Genomic DNA, 18,234 nt, shown 5'->3' with positions numbered 1-18,234 from the left:
TCATATTCTCATTCTGTAATTTGAAACTATGTAATAGTACAACTATGAATTGGGCAGGCCATGATTTCAGTTCCAGTCACATATTGCCACTGCTGACAAATGAAGTTGAGTGTGTTGACAGTATACTACAAAGGCATCGTTTGAGTTTTCAGGCCACATAAAGTCCTTATACATATAAAATTCCAATCAAATTAAGTAAAAAGATTAGTTTTACTTCTACATTTAGAATTTAGAAATAAACAGAGTACATTCTCCAGTGGGGCAGAATCCACTTAAACCAAATTATATTTCCTAGATTACAAAGTATTGCACATGCATAATTTGAAATGCATCAATACAGTTTGCAGAATTCATCAAAACGCACCATCATCTGACTTGGTGCACGGTGTGAACGAGGCCCATTTCACCCCCCCAAAAAATCTGTATTAAAGATGATGCTAGTTTATTACTTGGCAATGAAAACAATTGGATACTGCTTTTCACTAAAAACCTAGCAGCAATTACAACTATCACAAAAAAAGGTGAAAAACATCTATTAAAAGAATTAGGGAGTTTTAGCTGTTGAGAAAGGGCAACATAAAAAGGATGCATTTTTAAATTGAGCTAAAATATACCAGTTGAAGTCTTGAATGCAATTTATTTGATTTTTTTATCCCGCCTTTATTATTTTATATGGTGGCTAGCATGCATAATGCTTTCTTCTATCTTCCCACAACAACCCTTTGAGGTGGGTTGATTGGGGAGTGCCTGGACCAAAGCCACCCAGCTCCATGCCTAAGGTGGGGCTAGAACTCACAGCTTCCCAACACCTTATCCACTACAGGAAGCTGCCTCAATAAAAAATATTCCACAGGACTTGTGCTAACTCAGAGCCTAACCATATCCACATCATTCTGTGACAGCTTATGTCAGGGGTGGGGAACTATGGCCCTTTTACGACTTGTGGACTTCAATTCCTAGCATTCCTGAGCCAGGGCTGGCTTAGGAATTCTGGGAGTTGAAGTCCACAAGTCATAAAAGGGCCATAGTCCCCCAACTCTGGCTTATGTGAATAAACCCTTATGTCCAATTCACACATTCATCATACATACATTCCTTCACTCCTTTTTTTTTTTTACAATTGTCCCTAAATTAAGTAAATCTGCTTTGATGTCCAGGCATGACATTGATGCAGAAAGACCAAGGGTGTGGTGGTCACACAGCTTGTTTACTGAAACAGCCAAAGGGATATTGATGGATTGTCACTTCTATAACCAGCATACCAGTTACGGAAACAGCCAGTCACTATTTCATTCGCCTGAGAAATCAGAAATAGTTTTCTTCATTTGTTAGGTTCTCAATTGACTTAAGGACAGGCGGCCATAGTGAGAGGCTGCCAATCAGAAGAGAGGACTGTAGCCCAATGGACAACTACTTAGAATAAGGCAGCTCATGTCACCTTGGCTTAAAATGTTAAAACACCTCAGAATTAAGCACTTTCCTGCACAAAAGTGGGGTAGGCAACCTTTCTTTTTTTTCAAATCTATGTTCCTACTGGATAAACTGTTGTGGGCCATGTAATATTGATGAATGGTTAGGTCCAGAGCTTTTTTAAAAAAGTGGGGACTAGAAGTCTGCAGAATTATTTATAAGGTTTGGACCTTAAAAGATACTCCATCCTTAGAATGTGTATTCTGCGCTGTACCAATCCTACCAAGAATGTTCCAACTTCAAATCAGATTTAGCATCAATTTCAAAATCAAAGCTCTGACCTTGAAATGTTTTGCACACATCTAACAGACACACACACACATACACCTCTCTCTTTCAAGCAGCAGGCTGGAAGACAGATGCTGACCCCTTACCAGGGATCCGATTTCTTACACAAGGGGTTTGCAACTAATCTCAGAACTGCAGGCAGCTCTAGGGAGTGATGTTGCTGGCCCGTGCTCTAGCGTTTCCAACAAGAGGTTTTTTTTAAACAAGAACTCGTTAAAAGTGGTGAGAAATATCCCGCTTTATTCTACTTGAAAAGTTGCACAGAACTGGTCCATCCAAAGAGTGGTGCAAAAGAGATGCTGGGCAAGCCCAAATGGGTTTTTGCTTGCTATCTATACGACCGACCGTTGTGCTAATGAGTTTCCCAGGGTGTGAGGGGGAGCCAGAGGGGAGGGGAGGAGGGAGGAGGAGACAGGCCAAAGAAGGTAACATGATAACACAACATTTGCCAGCAAAATGGGTACAATCTCAGCCAGGGACCATCAGCTGAAGAGAGACCACCGCAAACAACCTGATCCCCATCCCCACTGTTGCTGGAAAACAGAAAATGGTATCCCAATAGCAACACGCCTGGAGAAGGATGGGTAAGAAATAAGCCTTCCGTCCCCCTCCCCAACCTTATGTGTTCCTCCTGTTATCAAAAACAATGCTAAGACATGACACACCAGTAGTTGTACAGTAACTGTGAGACGGAAATTCTCGATAATATGAACAGAGGACACAATGCAGAGGGGGTGCCATCGGCATGAACTGAGCTCCCTCTTCAGAGAGCAGCTCATTTCTCAAAAAAAGGGGGGGGAAAGGGGGGGGGATAGCCAAAGAAGTGATTTTTTTTTCATTTTTTTAAAAAAAAGCACTGATCACAGATTAAACATCATTACTTTCTGATTTGCTCTGAACATGAGAGAGAGAGAGAGAGAGCACACGCATAAATAATTTAAAAAAATGGAAAAAGAAAGAAACCTCCCTCCCCATCCCAAAAATAAATACGTTGGCTTCTACAAAGTCAGAAATGGTATAGGCTGCACGATGGAGGGCAGGAGGAAGAGACGGGGAAGGCAGAGGGCTGACGGAAGTGTGCGTGAGTGTGTATGTACATGTGCGTGCCTGTGTACACACTGAAAGACACACAGAAAAAAAAATAAAACCCACACAGGAAGCGCCTGTAAATTTTAACACAGAAGACTGGAGAGAATTTTAAGTGTCCTCATTCATATCTTGGCTGTCTGTCCGGGCAATTTTGCGAGGCGGGGCAGAGTTTTCACCTTCTATTTCCACTTGCTCAGGATCTCTTTTCTTTGCTGCATTCTAACAGGAGGGGGAGAAAAAGACAAGAAAAATTAGATGGGCTTGATTCCCTCTCACTTCAAGCCCCCAAATCTTTTCTCAGGGTTTTTGAAATTGGATTCGCTCCCAAAGCAAAGATCAGATACCAATTTTGCTTCCAGTAAGACTTCTGGCAGCGCAAACAAGCAAGCAAAAAGTGGTAGGCTAGAAGCCGCTTATTATCTATCCCAGGTGAGATTCCACTAGAGTTGTGGATCTATAAATTGTTTTTAATCTGCTGGCCTCCCTATACTGTTTCTAACACGCAGAAACACTAAGAATGGCACTTGACAACAATTTTCACCAAAAAAACCGTACCTTTTTGTCCCACTGCTGATGTAGGTAACGCAAGAGTATATTTGTCTTTTCTGTGACAATTACTGTTGAAGAAAGACAAGAAAAAAAATGATCAGTACAGAAGGAAACAAATCCACAAGAAAGCATTGCAGGGTTCGGGACTTCGCTGACTGCAGGATTAAGGCAGCGTGAGCTTGCTTGTTTGGAGCTTAAACCAAGTGCAGAGAAGGGCTGCCACTCAGCAGGTGAGTTCACATTTCACATGCAGAAAGTCACAGGTTCGATCCCTGGAGATCATCTCTCCAGCCAAAAGAAAGGAAGAAAATTATTTCCACAGGATCTTATGGAGCTCGGTAACAATCAGGGAAGGTGCAATTCTGGTTACAGAACAACTGGTTCCATCAGGAGTAGGAAGCCTTTAGCCTTATTCAAGACCAAATAATAAAAATATAGGGAGTCCTCAACTTCCAACCATTTGTTTGGTAACTGCTTGATATTACAATGGCACTGAAAAAAGTGATTAATGAAAAATGTGATTAACGATCAAGTACTTGCACCTAACAAGCACTGCAGCATCCCCACAATCAGGTGATCAAAATTTAGGCACCTAACAACCGGCAATGCATTCATGATGGTTGCAGCGTCCTATGGTCACGTGATCAGCATTTCTAATCTTCCCAGCTGGCTTTGGACTCCCTTTAATAAAACCACTCTTCTATCAGGAAGAGTAGCCCACTCCACTAGAATCTCTTAGGATAAGGCGTGAGAATTCTACTCTAATTCTCATATTTCTCTTTCCGCTCTTCTCTTTTGTATTATGTCTATTAAATATTGTAGACTTTTGCCTTTTCATAGCTTTAGGGCATGTAAAAAGTCAGCATTTCCCCATCCACATAAATCATCATCATCATATAATCCTTGTTATAGTGGTTAAGGGTTTGGCCTAGAACCCAGGAGTTTCGTCCTCCCCTAAGCATGAAAGCCAGCTTGGGTGATTTTGGGTTAGTCATTCTCTCAACCCAACCCATCTTGCAGGATGGTTCTAGGGAGGGAGGGAGGGAGGGAAGGAAGGAAGGAAGGAAGGAAGGAAGGAAGGAAGGAAGGAAGGAAGGAAGGAAGGAAGGAAGGAAGGAAGGAAGGAAGGAAGGAAGGAAAGAAGATTACATACCCTTCCTTGAGTGTTCAAAAAAAATATATAGGCAAAATATAAATCTCCTAGTTTAAACCAAAGCTACCTCTCTCTAATCCCACTAGTTGTTTATCAATCAGATGTCTAGGAGAGAAACCCATAGACCAGTGGTAGTCAACCTGGTCCCTACCACCCACTAGTGGGTGTTCCAGGTTTCATGGTGGGTGGTAGGGGTTTTGTCCAATACTGAAGTACCTTCCTTTTTTTTTGAGTTTTTTTTTAAAAAATTCATAGCATCATTTAAAAACATTTTCATTAGGTTTTCATAAAATTCCTCGTGACAATTTAAATTTCTGAAAATATACTATTTGTATCGCCCGCGCATAAGTTTAGTTCATGTTATATAAGCAAAACTAAATGGCACTATAGTGCGACCGCAAACAAAAGAACCTCGTCCCAGAATAGCTCACGCATCTCCCCCCACACTACCCTGCTGTAACAGACAAGAAGAGCTGGTAGCCGCCCCCGCCCCCCCAAACCAAATCCACGAAACGCAAGAGGCATGCACAGACGACGATACACGGCACATTACTGTGGAACCGGTGGCGGTAAGAAAATTTTACTACTAACAGAGATACAAAAGTCGGCGGTAGGTATAAAAAGGTTGACTACCCCTGCCATAGACTGAACAATGTAATGCACGGGTGTCAAATTCGCTGCCTCATGTGAATATTGTGATATTTTTCCTCCGTGAAGCTGGGGTGGGTGTGGCCTGTGCATGACGCATCCGGCCTGTGGGCCGCCAGTTTGACCCCCCTGATCTAATGCAACCTTTCTGGGCTGCCTAGGAATTGCTAAGAGTTGTAATCCCAATTTAAATTCAGGGCATCCAGTCTATCCAAATAGGTTATCTAGGAGAGCGCTATCCAAAGCCTGCTATCAGAATTCATCAAGAATTTCTCGATCTGGCTGATGTGCATATTTTTTTTTTTATTCACATTTATATCCCGCCCTTCTCCGAAGACTCAGGGCGGCTTACACTATGTTAGCAATAGTCTTCATCCTATTTGTATATTTATATACAAAGTCAACTTATTACCCCCAACAATCTGGGTCCTCATTTTACCTACCTTATAAAGGATGGAAGGCTGAGTCAACCTTGGGCCTGGTGGGACTAGAACCTGCAGTAATTGCAGGCAGCTGTGTTAATAACAGACTGCATTAGTCTGTTGAGCCACAAGAGGCCCTTATACATATTATATGTATATATAATCCAACCTAATTCTGAGATTGTATCACATACATTTGAAATGACTTCAAGATGCTCTGACTATATAGGATTTACAACTATTCATTTAGTGACCATTCAATGGCACTTATGACCACTGCAGCATCCCCATGGTCACACGATAAAAATTTGGGCACTTGGCTATGGGCATGTATTTTACAACAGCTGCAGTGTGTCAGGATCATGGAATTACCACCTGCGACCTTTCCAGCAGGCTTCTGACAAGCAAAGTGAATGGGGGGAAGCTGGATTCATATAATGACTAAGTGATTCATGTAACAAGTGTGGCAAAGCAGATCGTAAAATCAGGCGCAACTCACTTAACAACCGCCCTGCATAGTAATAGAAGTTCTGATCCCAACTGAGGTCATGTTGCGGACTACCTGTGATCTATTTTGCCTATCTCTTGTCACTCTCCTTGTATAGATAGTCCTCAACGTATGACCACAATTGAGCCCCAAAGTTCTATTGCTAAGTGAAACATTTGTTGAGTGAGTTTTGCCCCATTATACAATTTTTCTTACCACAGTTGTTAAGTGAATCGCTGCGGTTGGTAAATTAGAAACAAGCTTGTTAAGTGAAACTGGTTTCCCCATTGACTTTGCTTGTCTGAAGATCACAAAAGGTGATCACATGACTCCGGGACACCGCAACTGTCATAAATATAAGTCACTTGCCAAGCATCTGAATTTTGATCACGTGACCATGAGTCGTGTGAAAAACGGTCACAGGTGACTTTTTTCAGTGATGTTGTAGCTTTGAACGGTCACTAAACGAACAGTGTTGTAAGTCAAAAACTACCTGTATTCCCCTCAGAGCCCAGCTCAAGAGTCCTTTTCTGTGTTGTAGATGCAGCCTCTGATTTACTCAAGAATAAGTTTCAAAACAGGGGAGGAGAACAGTCAAGAGTAGTAGAGACGACCTAATGCTCACTCCAAATACAACCTAAGACGAACAACGGCACATTTATGATTATGGCTTCAAAACAGTTCTTTCTGTCTCCACTGCACAAAGCAATTGCCCGTCAGAGCTTGAAAAATAGGCCTTCACAATCAAATTGGAACTGGAAGCTGGCCAAGGTTTATGAGGCACTTTGAGGATAAAAAAGCACTATGATCCTCATATTGTATTTGCTGCGTGGCTGGTGGACAAGAGTGGATAAAAATCGATTTTTAATTTAAAAAAAAAAATCAGATTTTTTTAATTTAAATCGGATTTTTTTTTATTTTTATCAAATTTATTTTACTGAAATGTTTTTGGAGTAAAAATCTATCTAAAGATAGTTTCTATTTAAGATACATTAATAATTTAGTTTATTCAACATGAAATGGAGCTTAGTTATGTAGCATGAGGCTGTATATTCTGCAATATTGGGGCTGTCGGTGAGTCAACAGCAGGTCAGAGGAGGAGCCACTGCGCCACAGAGATGATAGTCGCTCTGTAAAAATTATGATTTAAAACGAGTTGATTTAAATCAAGCCTTTTTACCAGTGATTTAAATCAAGTCAATTTAAGTTGATCAATCACATCCACCCTGCTTGTGGAAATGTCCAGACCATTCTCTTCCCCAAATAAGGCCTTTGTGGAGGCATACAGAGATAATCTTGAAGAAAGTATATGGCAGCTATTAGAAAAATATAAGCTTACTCGAAAAGACGAAAGAGATGAAAAAGAAATTCAAGATTGGTCCCCCCCCTCTCTCTCCCTCCCTCTCTCTTTCTGGCATAAAAGGGATGGAAGGAGAAACACCAGCAAGCTTTCGGGTCTCTATGTTCGAATCAGTCTTGACTCCTGGTGACTGCCTTGAGTTTTCTTGGCATGAGTTCAGAAAAGGTTTGCCATTGTCTGCTTCTTTGGGCTGAGAGAGGTGAGTGGCCCAAAGTCACCCAGCTGGTTTGTGCCTAAGGCGAGACTAGAACTCAGAATCTCTTCGTTTCTTGCTTGATGCACTAACCACTAGGCCAGAGGCCTCCAACCTTGGCAACTTTAAGACTTGTGGACTTCAAAGCAAAGCTGGCTGAGGAATTCTGGGCATTGAAGTCCACAAGTCTTAAAGTTGCCAAGGTTGGAGACCCCTGCGCTAGACCAAACCAACTCTTCTGTTATTCAGTCTGTAACTGATAGTGAACAATCAATTGAAATTGAAATTATCCACTACTCTCGGTCCACCCGCTTTTCTATTATTATAGCCTATATATCAACACAGGTGAAGCACATGCATACAAACCAGTATTTCTTGCGGTGTCTTATTTCCTGACCTAGTCTCAAAGAATATAATCTTCAAGATGCAGGAGGTACCTTTCGCACTAGAGCAGGGGTCCCCAAACCTGGGTCCATGGCCCGCCACTGGGCCACGGCATGCCAGAAACCGGGCAGCAGAAACAAGCCAAGCCCTATCCACAGGATGCAGGGAGCATGTAAAACCGTGCCCCCTCCGGTCTGCAGAAAATATTTTCTCCACAGAACCAATCCCTGGTGTCCGAAACATTGGCAGCCACTGCACTAGAGCAGCGGTCATCAACTGGTGGTCCGTGGATCACTGGTGGCCCATGAGAAAATTTTGCTAGTCCGCAGAAAAATTATTTGCATTTTTTTATATTGCACTAAATCAGGGGTCCTCAAACTATGGCCCCTCGGCTGGATATGTACAATGAACGGTTGTGTTGCTGCAGAGAATCTCCCCCTTTGGGGTCTTTTTGTGTGGGTCAGAGGGGGGCAGAAATTCTGACCTGGGGTCTGTTTTAGCCTCCTGGTGTGGGGCTTTGGGTAAAGTTGGCAAAGAGCCAGAGGGCCTTGTTGCAGTGGGACTGCATAATGGTCTGGAACTGGCTGACCATCTCAGCCCACTTAGCCTCCAGGCGCCGGTACCTGGCCTTGCACTCCCGCAGGTCTTCCCTCTGCTTGGAAAGCCTATGCTCGTAGTCTTCAGTGAGATGCTTCTGTTGAGCCTCCTTGTTGGTCAGACCCAATTTGAATTGAGCTGTTTTGCCAACTCTTTCTCGTGGTGGCTGCTTATCTCCAACAACTGCTTTCTGTTGGGACACTAAGGAGTGGGGAGATGAGGAGTTGGCCATGCCCACCCAATCACATGCCCATCTAGCCTCGCCTACCCAGCCGGTCATTAGGCCGCTCATATTACTGGTCTGTGGGATTTAAAATTATGAATTTAGTGGTCCCTGAGGTCTGAAAGGTTGGTGATCCCTGCACTAGAGCTGTGCCTCAATTTATTCAACAACAACCACTTGTTACTTTTTGGATCAGGGCTTGGAAAAGATGGTGACCACTTAATCCCAGGCATGTTTGGAGATGTGATCTGTGGCAGCAGAACAGCACCAGGTACCTTACAGCAGAGGTCTGTAACCTTGGCAGCTTTAAAACTTTTGGACTTCCAATTCCCAGAATTCCTCAGCCAATATGGCTGGGGTGGGGAAATTCCGGGAGTTCAAATCCACAAACTTGCTAAGGTTGGAGACCCCAGCCTTACTGACAACATGGACAGCTTCTAAAAAATAAATGGTAAGGATCATCAAAATGCTTTGCGCATGGAGCAGCTAGTCATGGATGGTCCATGCCTGAACCAAATCACGAGGGTTTTAGAGACTTTAATCTTTACATCTTGCAAATACAGGGTAAAAATGCAGCTGTGCTGGGCAGAAGTGCTGCAGAGAGTGGGGGAGTAAGAGCAAGCGGTCTGCAGCGGGCCCCATCAGCCTAATTATTCCAGCTCGTGTGGTCAAGGAGAGCCTTCTCTGCTGTTGCCCCTGAACATCTTGCCCCAAGGAGTGACCCTCCCAACCTTCCCTAAAAGCCTAACGATCTGGGTGTGCCAGTTGCCTTGGAGCTCCAATGTGAGAATATGAGAGTAGAAGTGGTTGATTGATTAGCAACAGATTCCACCTTCCTCTCCATCCTGCTCCGCCCTCCCCATCTTTTAATTGGACCGCAGTGTTTGGCTTTTCTGATAATTTATCCATGCTTTATATAGTTTTGATCTTTTTATGATTGTAAGCCACCGAGAGTTACCTTGAGGTAAGATGGGTGGCCTATAATAAATAAATAAATAAGAGGAAAGCCATGCTTCAGAGATTTTCTTGGTAACAGAGTTAGTGCAGATATAGATGGCAAATAAGAGGAGGAAAAGGGTGGAAAAGACTGGGGGCAAAATGATGAGTAGATCTACTGTATTGTCATTGTTGTTTCTTATTTAACTTTTAACTTATTGCCAATCTGTCCAAAATCTTTGCAATTGGGCAACCTATAAAAACTGTGCTATAATTATGTATCAAATAATTATGTATCAGAGGTGGAAGCTGAGATAAAATTAGGGGGCAGGTGGACAGCACATGGACGCTTGGGAAAACAAATGGGACATACCAACCCAGTTGTGCTCATCCTGTAAAATCATTTCAAAATGCCTTTTATTTTGGATAATCGAAGTTGATCCTAAATGCTTCGGCAGAGCTTCTGTAGTGGGATTAGAATGTGTAGATCTGAAGCAAAAGAATTTTCCCCCCCATTTCATTTCCTGCACATCCCTAATGTGCAGGAAATGAACTGCATCAAAAAAGGGTTACAAGGATGATCAGTGGATTGGAAATTAAGTTTCATGAAAAGAGGTTGAAGGAAATTGTTACGTTTCACCTTCGGAAAGAAATGCAAGAAGTAAATGAGAAGGTGTCACACAGAACGGATCTGTTTTCTACCATCCCAAAGAGAAAAACAAGGAAGTCAAGGAATAGTGGCTGTAAATCACCGAAATATTTTTAGGAAATATTTTCTATAAATAAGAATTTACCAACTAAACGAATCATTAACAGAACTATTGAGTTTCTCTTGGGCTCAGCAGCTATTTGCTTTGCTTTAATTTGAATTACAGTACTGGACTGGATGAGGATGGCTACAATGGCCACGCCCAATCTGGTGATTTTTTTTTTTTACTGTGAGAAAGTCATGCTGGACATCCATCTTGATATTTTGACCACTTTCAATACCATCAATGAAAGAATATTTTGCTGGAGCACCTCGAGGAACGGTGGGGGGGGGGGTTTAAGATTAGAAAACTAAGTAACGGGATGTTGGTTTTGTAATATTTTAAAACCGATAGGGCACCCATTTTTTGATAGGGTCCTCTTGCTGCAGTCCTTTGACATATCCCAGCCTAAGTGACGTAGCCAAAAAACTCTGGATTAATTTATATGGAGACTAAACAACCCATGACTAGTTGGGTCATCATTTCAGAGATATTTCCTTACTTAAACAGAAAAATAGAATGATCAAGGACAAAAAAAGCAGTGGGAGCAGGAACAATTAACGTCTGGAACTTCGAGCAATCAATAATGGACTGATCTACCCAGCCACCAGAGGGCCTGGGGGGATTGGTGGCGCAGCGGTTATAATCCTGTACTGCAGGCTGATTTTGCCCAGTCTGGAGTTCTATCCTGGTGTCAACTCCCTATTTTATGCATTTTCGGTCTTTTACAGCCACGATTTAAAGTTTTTCCATTGTGCATATTTAGCTTTATGATATCCAAATTCATAAAAAATCATAATAGAACTTCTAGCAAAGAAATAGCAAAACAGGGCTTGCAAATGCAATCCAAATCTATCTCATAGTGCTAAATAATAGACTAATGAACTATCTCTGTTTCAACTTAACTATGAGCTTGAAGGAAGAATCTACTCTTTCAGGAGAGTTCTACATTAAAAACTGAAATTTTGGTCTGACTCCATATAAAAAGATACACCACAAGCCACTCACATTTTTAACTGCTAGGAAATATAAAATACACAAATTGCCTTTATACATATACAGTAACAACTTTCCGTGGACAGTAGGCAGGAATAACAAAAGCAGGCAGGGACTTACTCTGTTCTGATGGATATTCCCGTGTTGGAAGATAAACTGAAGGTCTTCTGTTCTGTAAATATTTTATTTTTTAAAAAAAAAGAGTTATGTTGTGTCTAAGAGGCAGTTCAGTCCGCATACTGTTAAGCATTCAAACTGCAATTGTAATTGAATATTTCTTACAAAGTTAAGGAAAAGATAACTTTCCAAACAGATTATTAGACATCATGTTCTAAAGCACCTGAGGGTAGAACAAGAAGCAATGGGTGGAAACTAATCAAGCAGAGAAGCAACTTAGAACTAAGGAGAAATTTCCTGACAGTTAGAACAATTAATCAGTGGAACAACTTGCCTGCAGAAGTTGTGAATGCACTGGAAATTTTTAAGAAAATGTTGGATAGCCATTTGTCTGAGATAGTGTAGGGTTTCCTGCCTCGGTAGGGAGTTGTACTAGAAGACCTCTAAGGTCTCTTCCAACTCTGTTGTTATGTTATGTTATGTTATGTTATGTTATGTTATGTTATGTTATGTTATGTTATGTTATGTTATGTTATGTTATGTTATGTTATGTTATGTTATGTTATGTTATGTTATGTTACGTTATGTCCCAATGAAAGCTGATTTAATGCTTATTATTTGCTGGAATTCTCCAAAGGATGCAGAATCTGTCAGGTCCCTGATAGGATCAGAAAGGTATGCCTTCACTCGCAAATAAGGATAGGCTGACCATTTAATGCATTTACAAGATGTATATCCCACTTCTCATACAAGAGAGCAAAAGACAAAATATATACCACTCTCTTCCCCCGTCCCTGCAATAACTCTGTACAGCAGACTAGGCTCAGTTACTTAGTGGGCTTCCACTACTAAGAATCTGGGTTATCTCTGTTTCTAATCCAATCTTCATCACCATCACAGTCTCTCAACAGCATTGGATAACTATGGAAGTTAAACAGAGTCTGCTTCTAGATCACGGATGGCAAACCTACGACACATGTATCAAAAGTGACATTGCCACAATGTTTTGGGTGACAAGTCAAAATGCACTAAACAGCCGACAGCTATTCTCAAAAGCAGGCCCCATTCTCACGCGACTTTCGAAGGCCGCGCAAGAAGAGGTTGCGCTCTCTTGTTGCTTTGAAAGCCTCCAGAAATCATGTAAGAGTTCTGGTTCGCTTAATCGCCGTGTAACTAACTTAACGGCTGCAGTGTTTCACTTAACAACTGTGTCAAGAATAGTGGTAACATGGGGCAAAACTCACTTAACAAATGTCTTGCTTAGCAATGGAAACTTGCTAATGTGCTTGTAAATTAGGGACTACCTTGCTTTCTTTCTTTTCTTTCTCACTTTTTTTTAAAACATCTAAAGCAGATTGTTTGACATTGACAAATTGCTTAAAATAGTTAACAGTATCTTTCGACTAGAAAACGTTCTGACTCATTGTACCTGGATGGAAAATTCCAGTTTGATAGAAATTTAAGGTTTTAGTCTGTGTCAAGTACAGTTTTCTTCTGCTATTCCCCTGATTCTACCTTTGATCAACTCCATCAAAAGTTCTACTTCCATTCACCTATTCCCTAGAGGTATGAAACATTTTTCAGGTAAAGGTTTTCTCTTTTCAGTCATTTCTGACTCTAGGGGGCAGTGTTCATCTCTGTTTCTTAGCTGAGGGAGCCAATGCTGTCAGAAGACATTTCTATGGTCATGTGGCCAGCGTGACTATACGCGCCACACAGAAAATTGTTACCTTCCCACCAAAGTAGTACCTATTTATCTACTCGCATCTGCATGCTTTCAAATTGCTAGGTGGGCAGGAGCTGGGGCAAGTAACAGGTGCTCACTCTGTCCCCATGGCGTTTCAGTCTCGAACCCAGGCTGTCATGTTTTCCATCTTTAACCGCTAAGTCATTACATTCCCTATGAAATACCCTTTAGCCAGTTCTATTACAAGTAGTCTTCATTTAGTGACCACAATTGGGACCGGCAACTTGGTCATTAAGCAAAGTGGTCGCTAAATAACACCACAACCATGCATGTTTTCTCAGCTTTCCTTTGCTGCTTTAGAGACCTGCAAAGGCTAAAAATGCAAGGTTTGGTCACAAAATTACTTTTTCATCTCCACTGTAACTGTGAACAACTGCTAAACAATGCAGTGGCTAAACAAGGACTAGCTGTAATCAATTACTTATATTTTGTTTTGGGAGTTTTCTCCCCCTTTTTAATGTATTGAAATATGAGACTGATATAGATTCAGATTTTACAAATATATATAATTTATATAAACACACGGAAAGAAAAAGGAGCCAATATAAAAAAAACTACAGCTGTGAGAGTTTACTCCTTGGAAAATGTGGGCTTTTAAAAAAAAAAATTTACAAAAAGGAACAAAAGGTAACCAGCTATTAATACACCTTTCTTCACTTTCCTGTAACACATATAGAATTTGATCTGCGAAATTAAATCTTTCATAGATTTTTCTGCTATCGACATCTACTAGTAACTCTATTCAAGAAGAGGATTAGCCAGAATACATTAAGAAAAATAATTCAGGGTTTAAACATGAGCATGGATAATTAAGTCTCTGAGACTGATGTGCATTTATTGACCATTTGTGTTGTCCTCAACTGCCATTATCTGTTTTTTATTATCTTGTTTATTTGTATTGAGTTTTTTTACCCTATGTTGGCCACTCAGAGTCACTATCGCAAGATAGCCGTATTAATCAATTAAATAAATAATCCTTGATCTTCATGAAACCTTCAGCTCCCTGAGAAAATGGTCAAATTTTGGAATCAATTTTTGCTTTTTGCAAGGAAAAAAAGGGGGGATTAAGCTAGGGATCCTTACAGCACTGCCATAAAACTTTTGGCCAACTCTGAATACCATTTTCATGAATTTACAACCAAAAGGACAAAGATACTTACCGATGCTTTGCATACAGAATCTGCATGGAATCGGCTGAAGTTGCTTTTGTTATAAACTGGCAATCCTTTCAGAAAGTCAGCCTAGAAAAAAGAAATTCCAATCACACGCAAGTAGACTAGATCTCAGGATCTAAAGTAATGCCCCTCGGGTCCCAGATGGGCCACATCGTATTTTTTTTAGCAGCCAGCAGTGGGTATTTCCCTTCAAAAAAAGGAAGTTCATCCTTTAGTAGTTACCCTTCACCATCTGATTTTTTTTGATCTGTATAGCACTCCCTAAATAAATCTGACTACATAGGACAAACAAGCCACCTGTTTCATAGGTAACTCTTTCACTTGCATGAACAGCTCTTTCATGGTGCCCCAAACTCTCTCCACCATAAGAACAGTCAAAGGGAAAGGGGCACACATGGAACAGTTATCAAAGCCAGGACCAGCAACCTGTATCATAGTCTTAAAACCTGAGGCTCAAAATGAGCCCTCTAGTTGCATTTCCTAACTGAATAATGTACCCTACATTGTTTGAATAGAGTCTAGACAGCCAATAGTCTGAGATGCTCCTGAACTGAGCAAGGTTGGAGCCATGGCCTAAACGCTCCCCGCTCCCATTTGGGGACTGAATTAAGTACAGGTAGTCCTTGATTTACAACAATTCACTTAGTGACCGTTCAAAGTTACAATGGCACTGAAAAAAGCGACAGTTGCAGCATCCCATGACTCAAAATTCAGACAACTGGCAACGGACTCGTATTTTATGACTGTTTGCAGTGCCCTGGGGTTGTTTTGCACCCTTCTGACCCACAAATGTCAATGGGAAAATCAGATTCACGTAAGCCACCTGCGTTACCAACTCACCCACGGCAGCAGTTCGCTTAACCAGCGGGGCACGAAAAGTCGCAAAACGGAGCCAAACTCACTCTTTGCTCAGAAAGAGAAATCTGGGGCTCACCTGAGGTCATTAACTCCAGCACCCCAGCCTAGCAGAGGGGTAACCAACCTCCATCCTAGACACAAGCTCCCCCTTCCCATAGACACCCCTAAAGGCTTACCTGGGCAATGCCTTATCAAGCCAAGCAAGATCTCTAGACCTTTCCTGATCTAAGGCTGAAATCTAACCTCCCCAACACCACACATACCCCAACCCCATCTCCCCCTTTTTCGTTCCCCAGAACCTCCTGGTAACACCCCGCCCCCGCAGCCCCCTCCCTCAGGAATGTCCCATGCTTGCCTGCCTTCCTCCTAATCCAGGGGTCTCCAACCTTGGCCACTTTAAGCCTGGAGGACTTCAACTCCCAGAATTCCCCAGCCAGCAAAGCAAAGCAAAGCAAAGCAAAGCAAAGCTGGCTGGGGAATTCTGGGAGTTGAAGTCCTCCAGGCTTAAAGTTGCCAAGGTTGGAGACCCCTGTACCTAATCCACACCCCGAGGGCCTTCTTAGTCCAGCAGCCCCTCCAACGTCTATTTACGGATGGAGGTCACCGAGGCAGAGCGGGGCTCCCACGGATACTCCTCTCAGGCCTCCTCCCCACGGTGGGGGTCCCGGCCAAGCCCTCAGCCCCGCACCCCAAATCCCGCACCGCTCCTACACGATAAAGGCCCTCCTCCCTGAAAAACCTCCTTAGCGCAGGCCGGGTGTCTCGCTGCCTTTCCTCCCCGTCCGAGAGCCCCGGGCCGGCCCAGCCCCGGCATCCCCCCGCTTCTGTCCAGCGCCCGGCACTCATTGCGCCCGGTTGAAGCCCACCACCCGGCACGCCCCCTCCCCTGGGGAGCCCTGCCTCCTCCCCCCTCCCCCCCTGAAGGGGAGGGGACACAAAGCCGGTGGAGGGGGCCGCTTCCCTATCCAGGGCTGGGAGTGCCCACCTACCATTTTCCCCCACCAGGCACCTCCTCACCAACTTCTCATCGTCCTCCTCCTCCTCCTCCTCCTTCTGGGTTCCCTGCTCGGCGACGCCCATCAGAAAGGCCATTGGGCCGCCGATGGCGGAAACGGAGTCCCCATTGGTTCCTATAGACGTCGCTCCGGAAGGAATGCCCGCCCTCTCTCATTCGCTCTCTCTTTCTCTCTCCCTCCCGTGAGCTACGGAAGGGGAAAGGGAGGAAAGACGGAAGGAAAACCCCCGGATGAGACCAGGTTTTCCTCCGTGGCTTCATGGGAAATGTAGTGCGTTCGGGAAAGGGGAATAGTGCCTCTTTTTTTTTTTTCTTCATAAACCCAACCTTCCCTCCCTCACCCGACAAGTCTTATCGGGGACCTTGTTTGAGATGTCGGGGAATTGCAGTTCAATATACACTGCTCAAAAAAATAAAGGGAACACCTACCCAACACAATGTACTGTATTTAATAAGAATATTTCATTCTTTCAGATCTAGGATGTCTTACAGTATTTTTGTGTTCCCTTTATTGTTATGCACCAAGAAGTGTGTCCAATCACACTTGGCCAATAAAAATTCTGTTCTATTCTGTAAGTCATCCTAGATCTGAAGGAATGAAATATTCTTATTAAATACAGTACATTGTGTTGGGTAGGTGTTCCCTTTATTTATTTATTTTTGAGCGGTATATTTGAAAGATACATTTGGGCAAAACTGGAGGCGCTTTCCATGCTCGTAAATTTCGAGTGGCGTTTTCCGATTACTGTTGAAAATGTGATACCGATATCTAACTCTACTGATACAGGTTGCAGAGAGCTTGGTAATGGCCACCATGATTTAAAAGAGGACTAGAAACACGTGTAGAACTTTGCTTACCAATGGCTATCAATTCTAACAGCTATACTATAAAGCAGGGGTCTCCAACCTTGGCAACTTTAAGCCCGGTGGGCTTCAACTCCCAGAATCCCCCAGCCAGCTTGCTAGCTGGGGGATTCTGGGAGTTGAAGTCCACCGGGCTTAAAGTTGCCAAGGTTGGAGACCCCTGCTATAAAGGACTTTCAGAGTCAGGCAAGGGTCGGTAAAACACTGTAAAGTCTTGCCTCTCCAATCTTCCCAATGTGAGATTTAAAACCCAAATTTGATATTCACAACTCCAAGACAAGTCTGATTAACAAAATCAAAGATTTATTGTAAAAAAATATGAAAATAAAATAAAATAAAAAAAGCGGTTGCAAGCGCGGCCTCTTAGACTCTTCCCAATTGGATTGAGTTCAAAGAGCGCAAGAAGCAGTTTTCAAGCTACACATTTTATACTCCTACACAATGCATGCCACGCCTAAGAAATTCCCCCCTTACCCACTTTGTCCTTTTAGTTGTTTTACACCTTTAAGGGTCATCTTGGCAATTTCCGTCCATTCTCTGATATCTTTTCTTATTTACTTATAATTTTCACCTTGGGCCGATGTTCCTGTCTCCTGATAGGATTTTTGGCTCAGGTGTAAGTTTCTGTCTCTGGGGAACTCTTATCAAGTCATAATACATTGTCTCCACAATTGATTACATTACCAATTGTAGTCACTTTGCATAGTCAGAAAACAGCAAACAGATGGTCTCATACTTTGGGATTACATTTGTTACAATTTATAAAAGAATAACCTTTATTTATTTCCTTTACCAAGAAAGCAGGACTCTTGAAATTGCAGTGGTTCCAAAAGGAGCTTTTATTGGAAAGTTTGTGATAATGAGATCTATGTCAGGGAAGCCAGCTCTGACCCTACATAATTTATGCCCCAATT

At 42.5% G+C, this 18,234-nt stretch overlaps 1 protein-coding gene across 1 annotated transcript; it reads right to left on the bottom strand.

Annotated features, from left to right (window-relative positions):
- Positions 1 to 191: 191 nt before the first annotated feature.
- DDA1 (DET1 and DDB1 associated 1) lies at positions 192 to 16,553 on the bottom strand. Its single transcript, XM_058163291.1, has 5 exons — positions 16,431 to 16,553; positions 14,569 to 14,649; positions 11,665 to 11,716; positions 3,403 to 3,464; positions 192 to 3,066 (listed from the first exon to the last, which is right to left on the bottom strand). The coding sequence occupies exons 1-5, from the start codon at positions 16,431 to 16,433 to the stop codon at positions 2,956 to 2,958; spliced, it is 309 nt and encodes a 102-aa protein (XP_058019274.1). The 5' UTR covers positions 16,434 to 16,553; the 3' UTR covers positions 192 to 2,955.
- Positions 16,554 to 18,234: the final 1,681 nt, after the last annotated feature.

This window comes from Ahaetulla prasina, chromosome 1 (assembly GCF_028640845.1).
Source record: "Ahaetulla prasina isolate Xishuangbanna chromosome 1, ASM2864084v1, whole genome shotgun sequence".
Classification (NCBI taxonomy): domain Eukaryota; kingdom Metazoa; phylum Chordata; class Lepidosauria; order Squamata; family Colubridae; genus Ahaetulla; species Ahaetulla prasina.
Note: the sequence above shows the minus strand (reverse complement) of the source record. Positions and strands in the feature narration are given on the sequence as shown.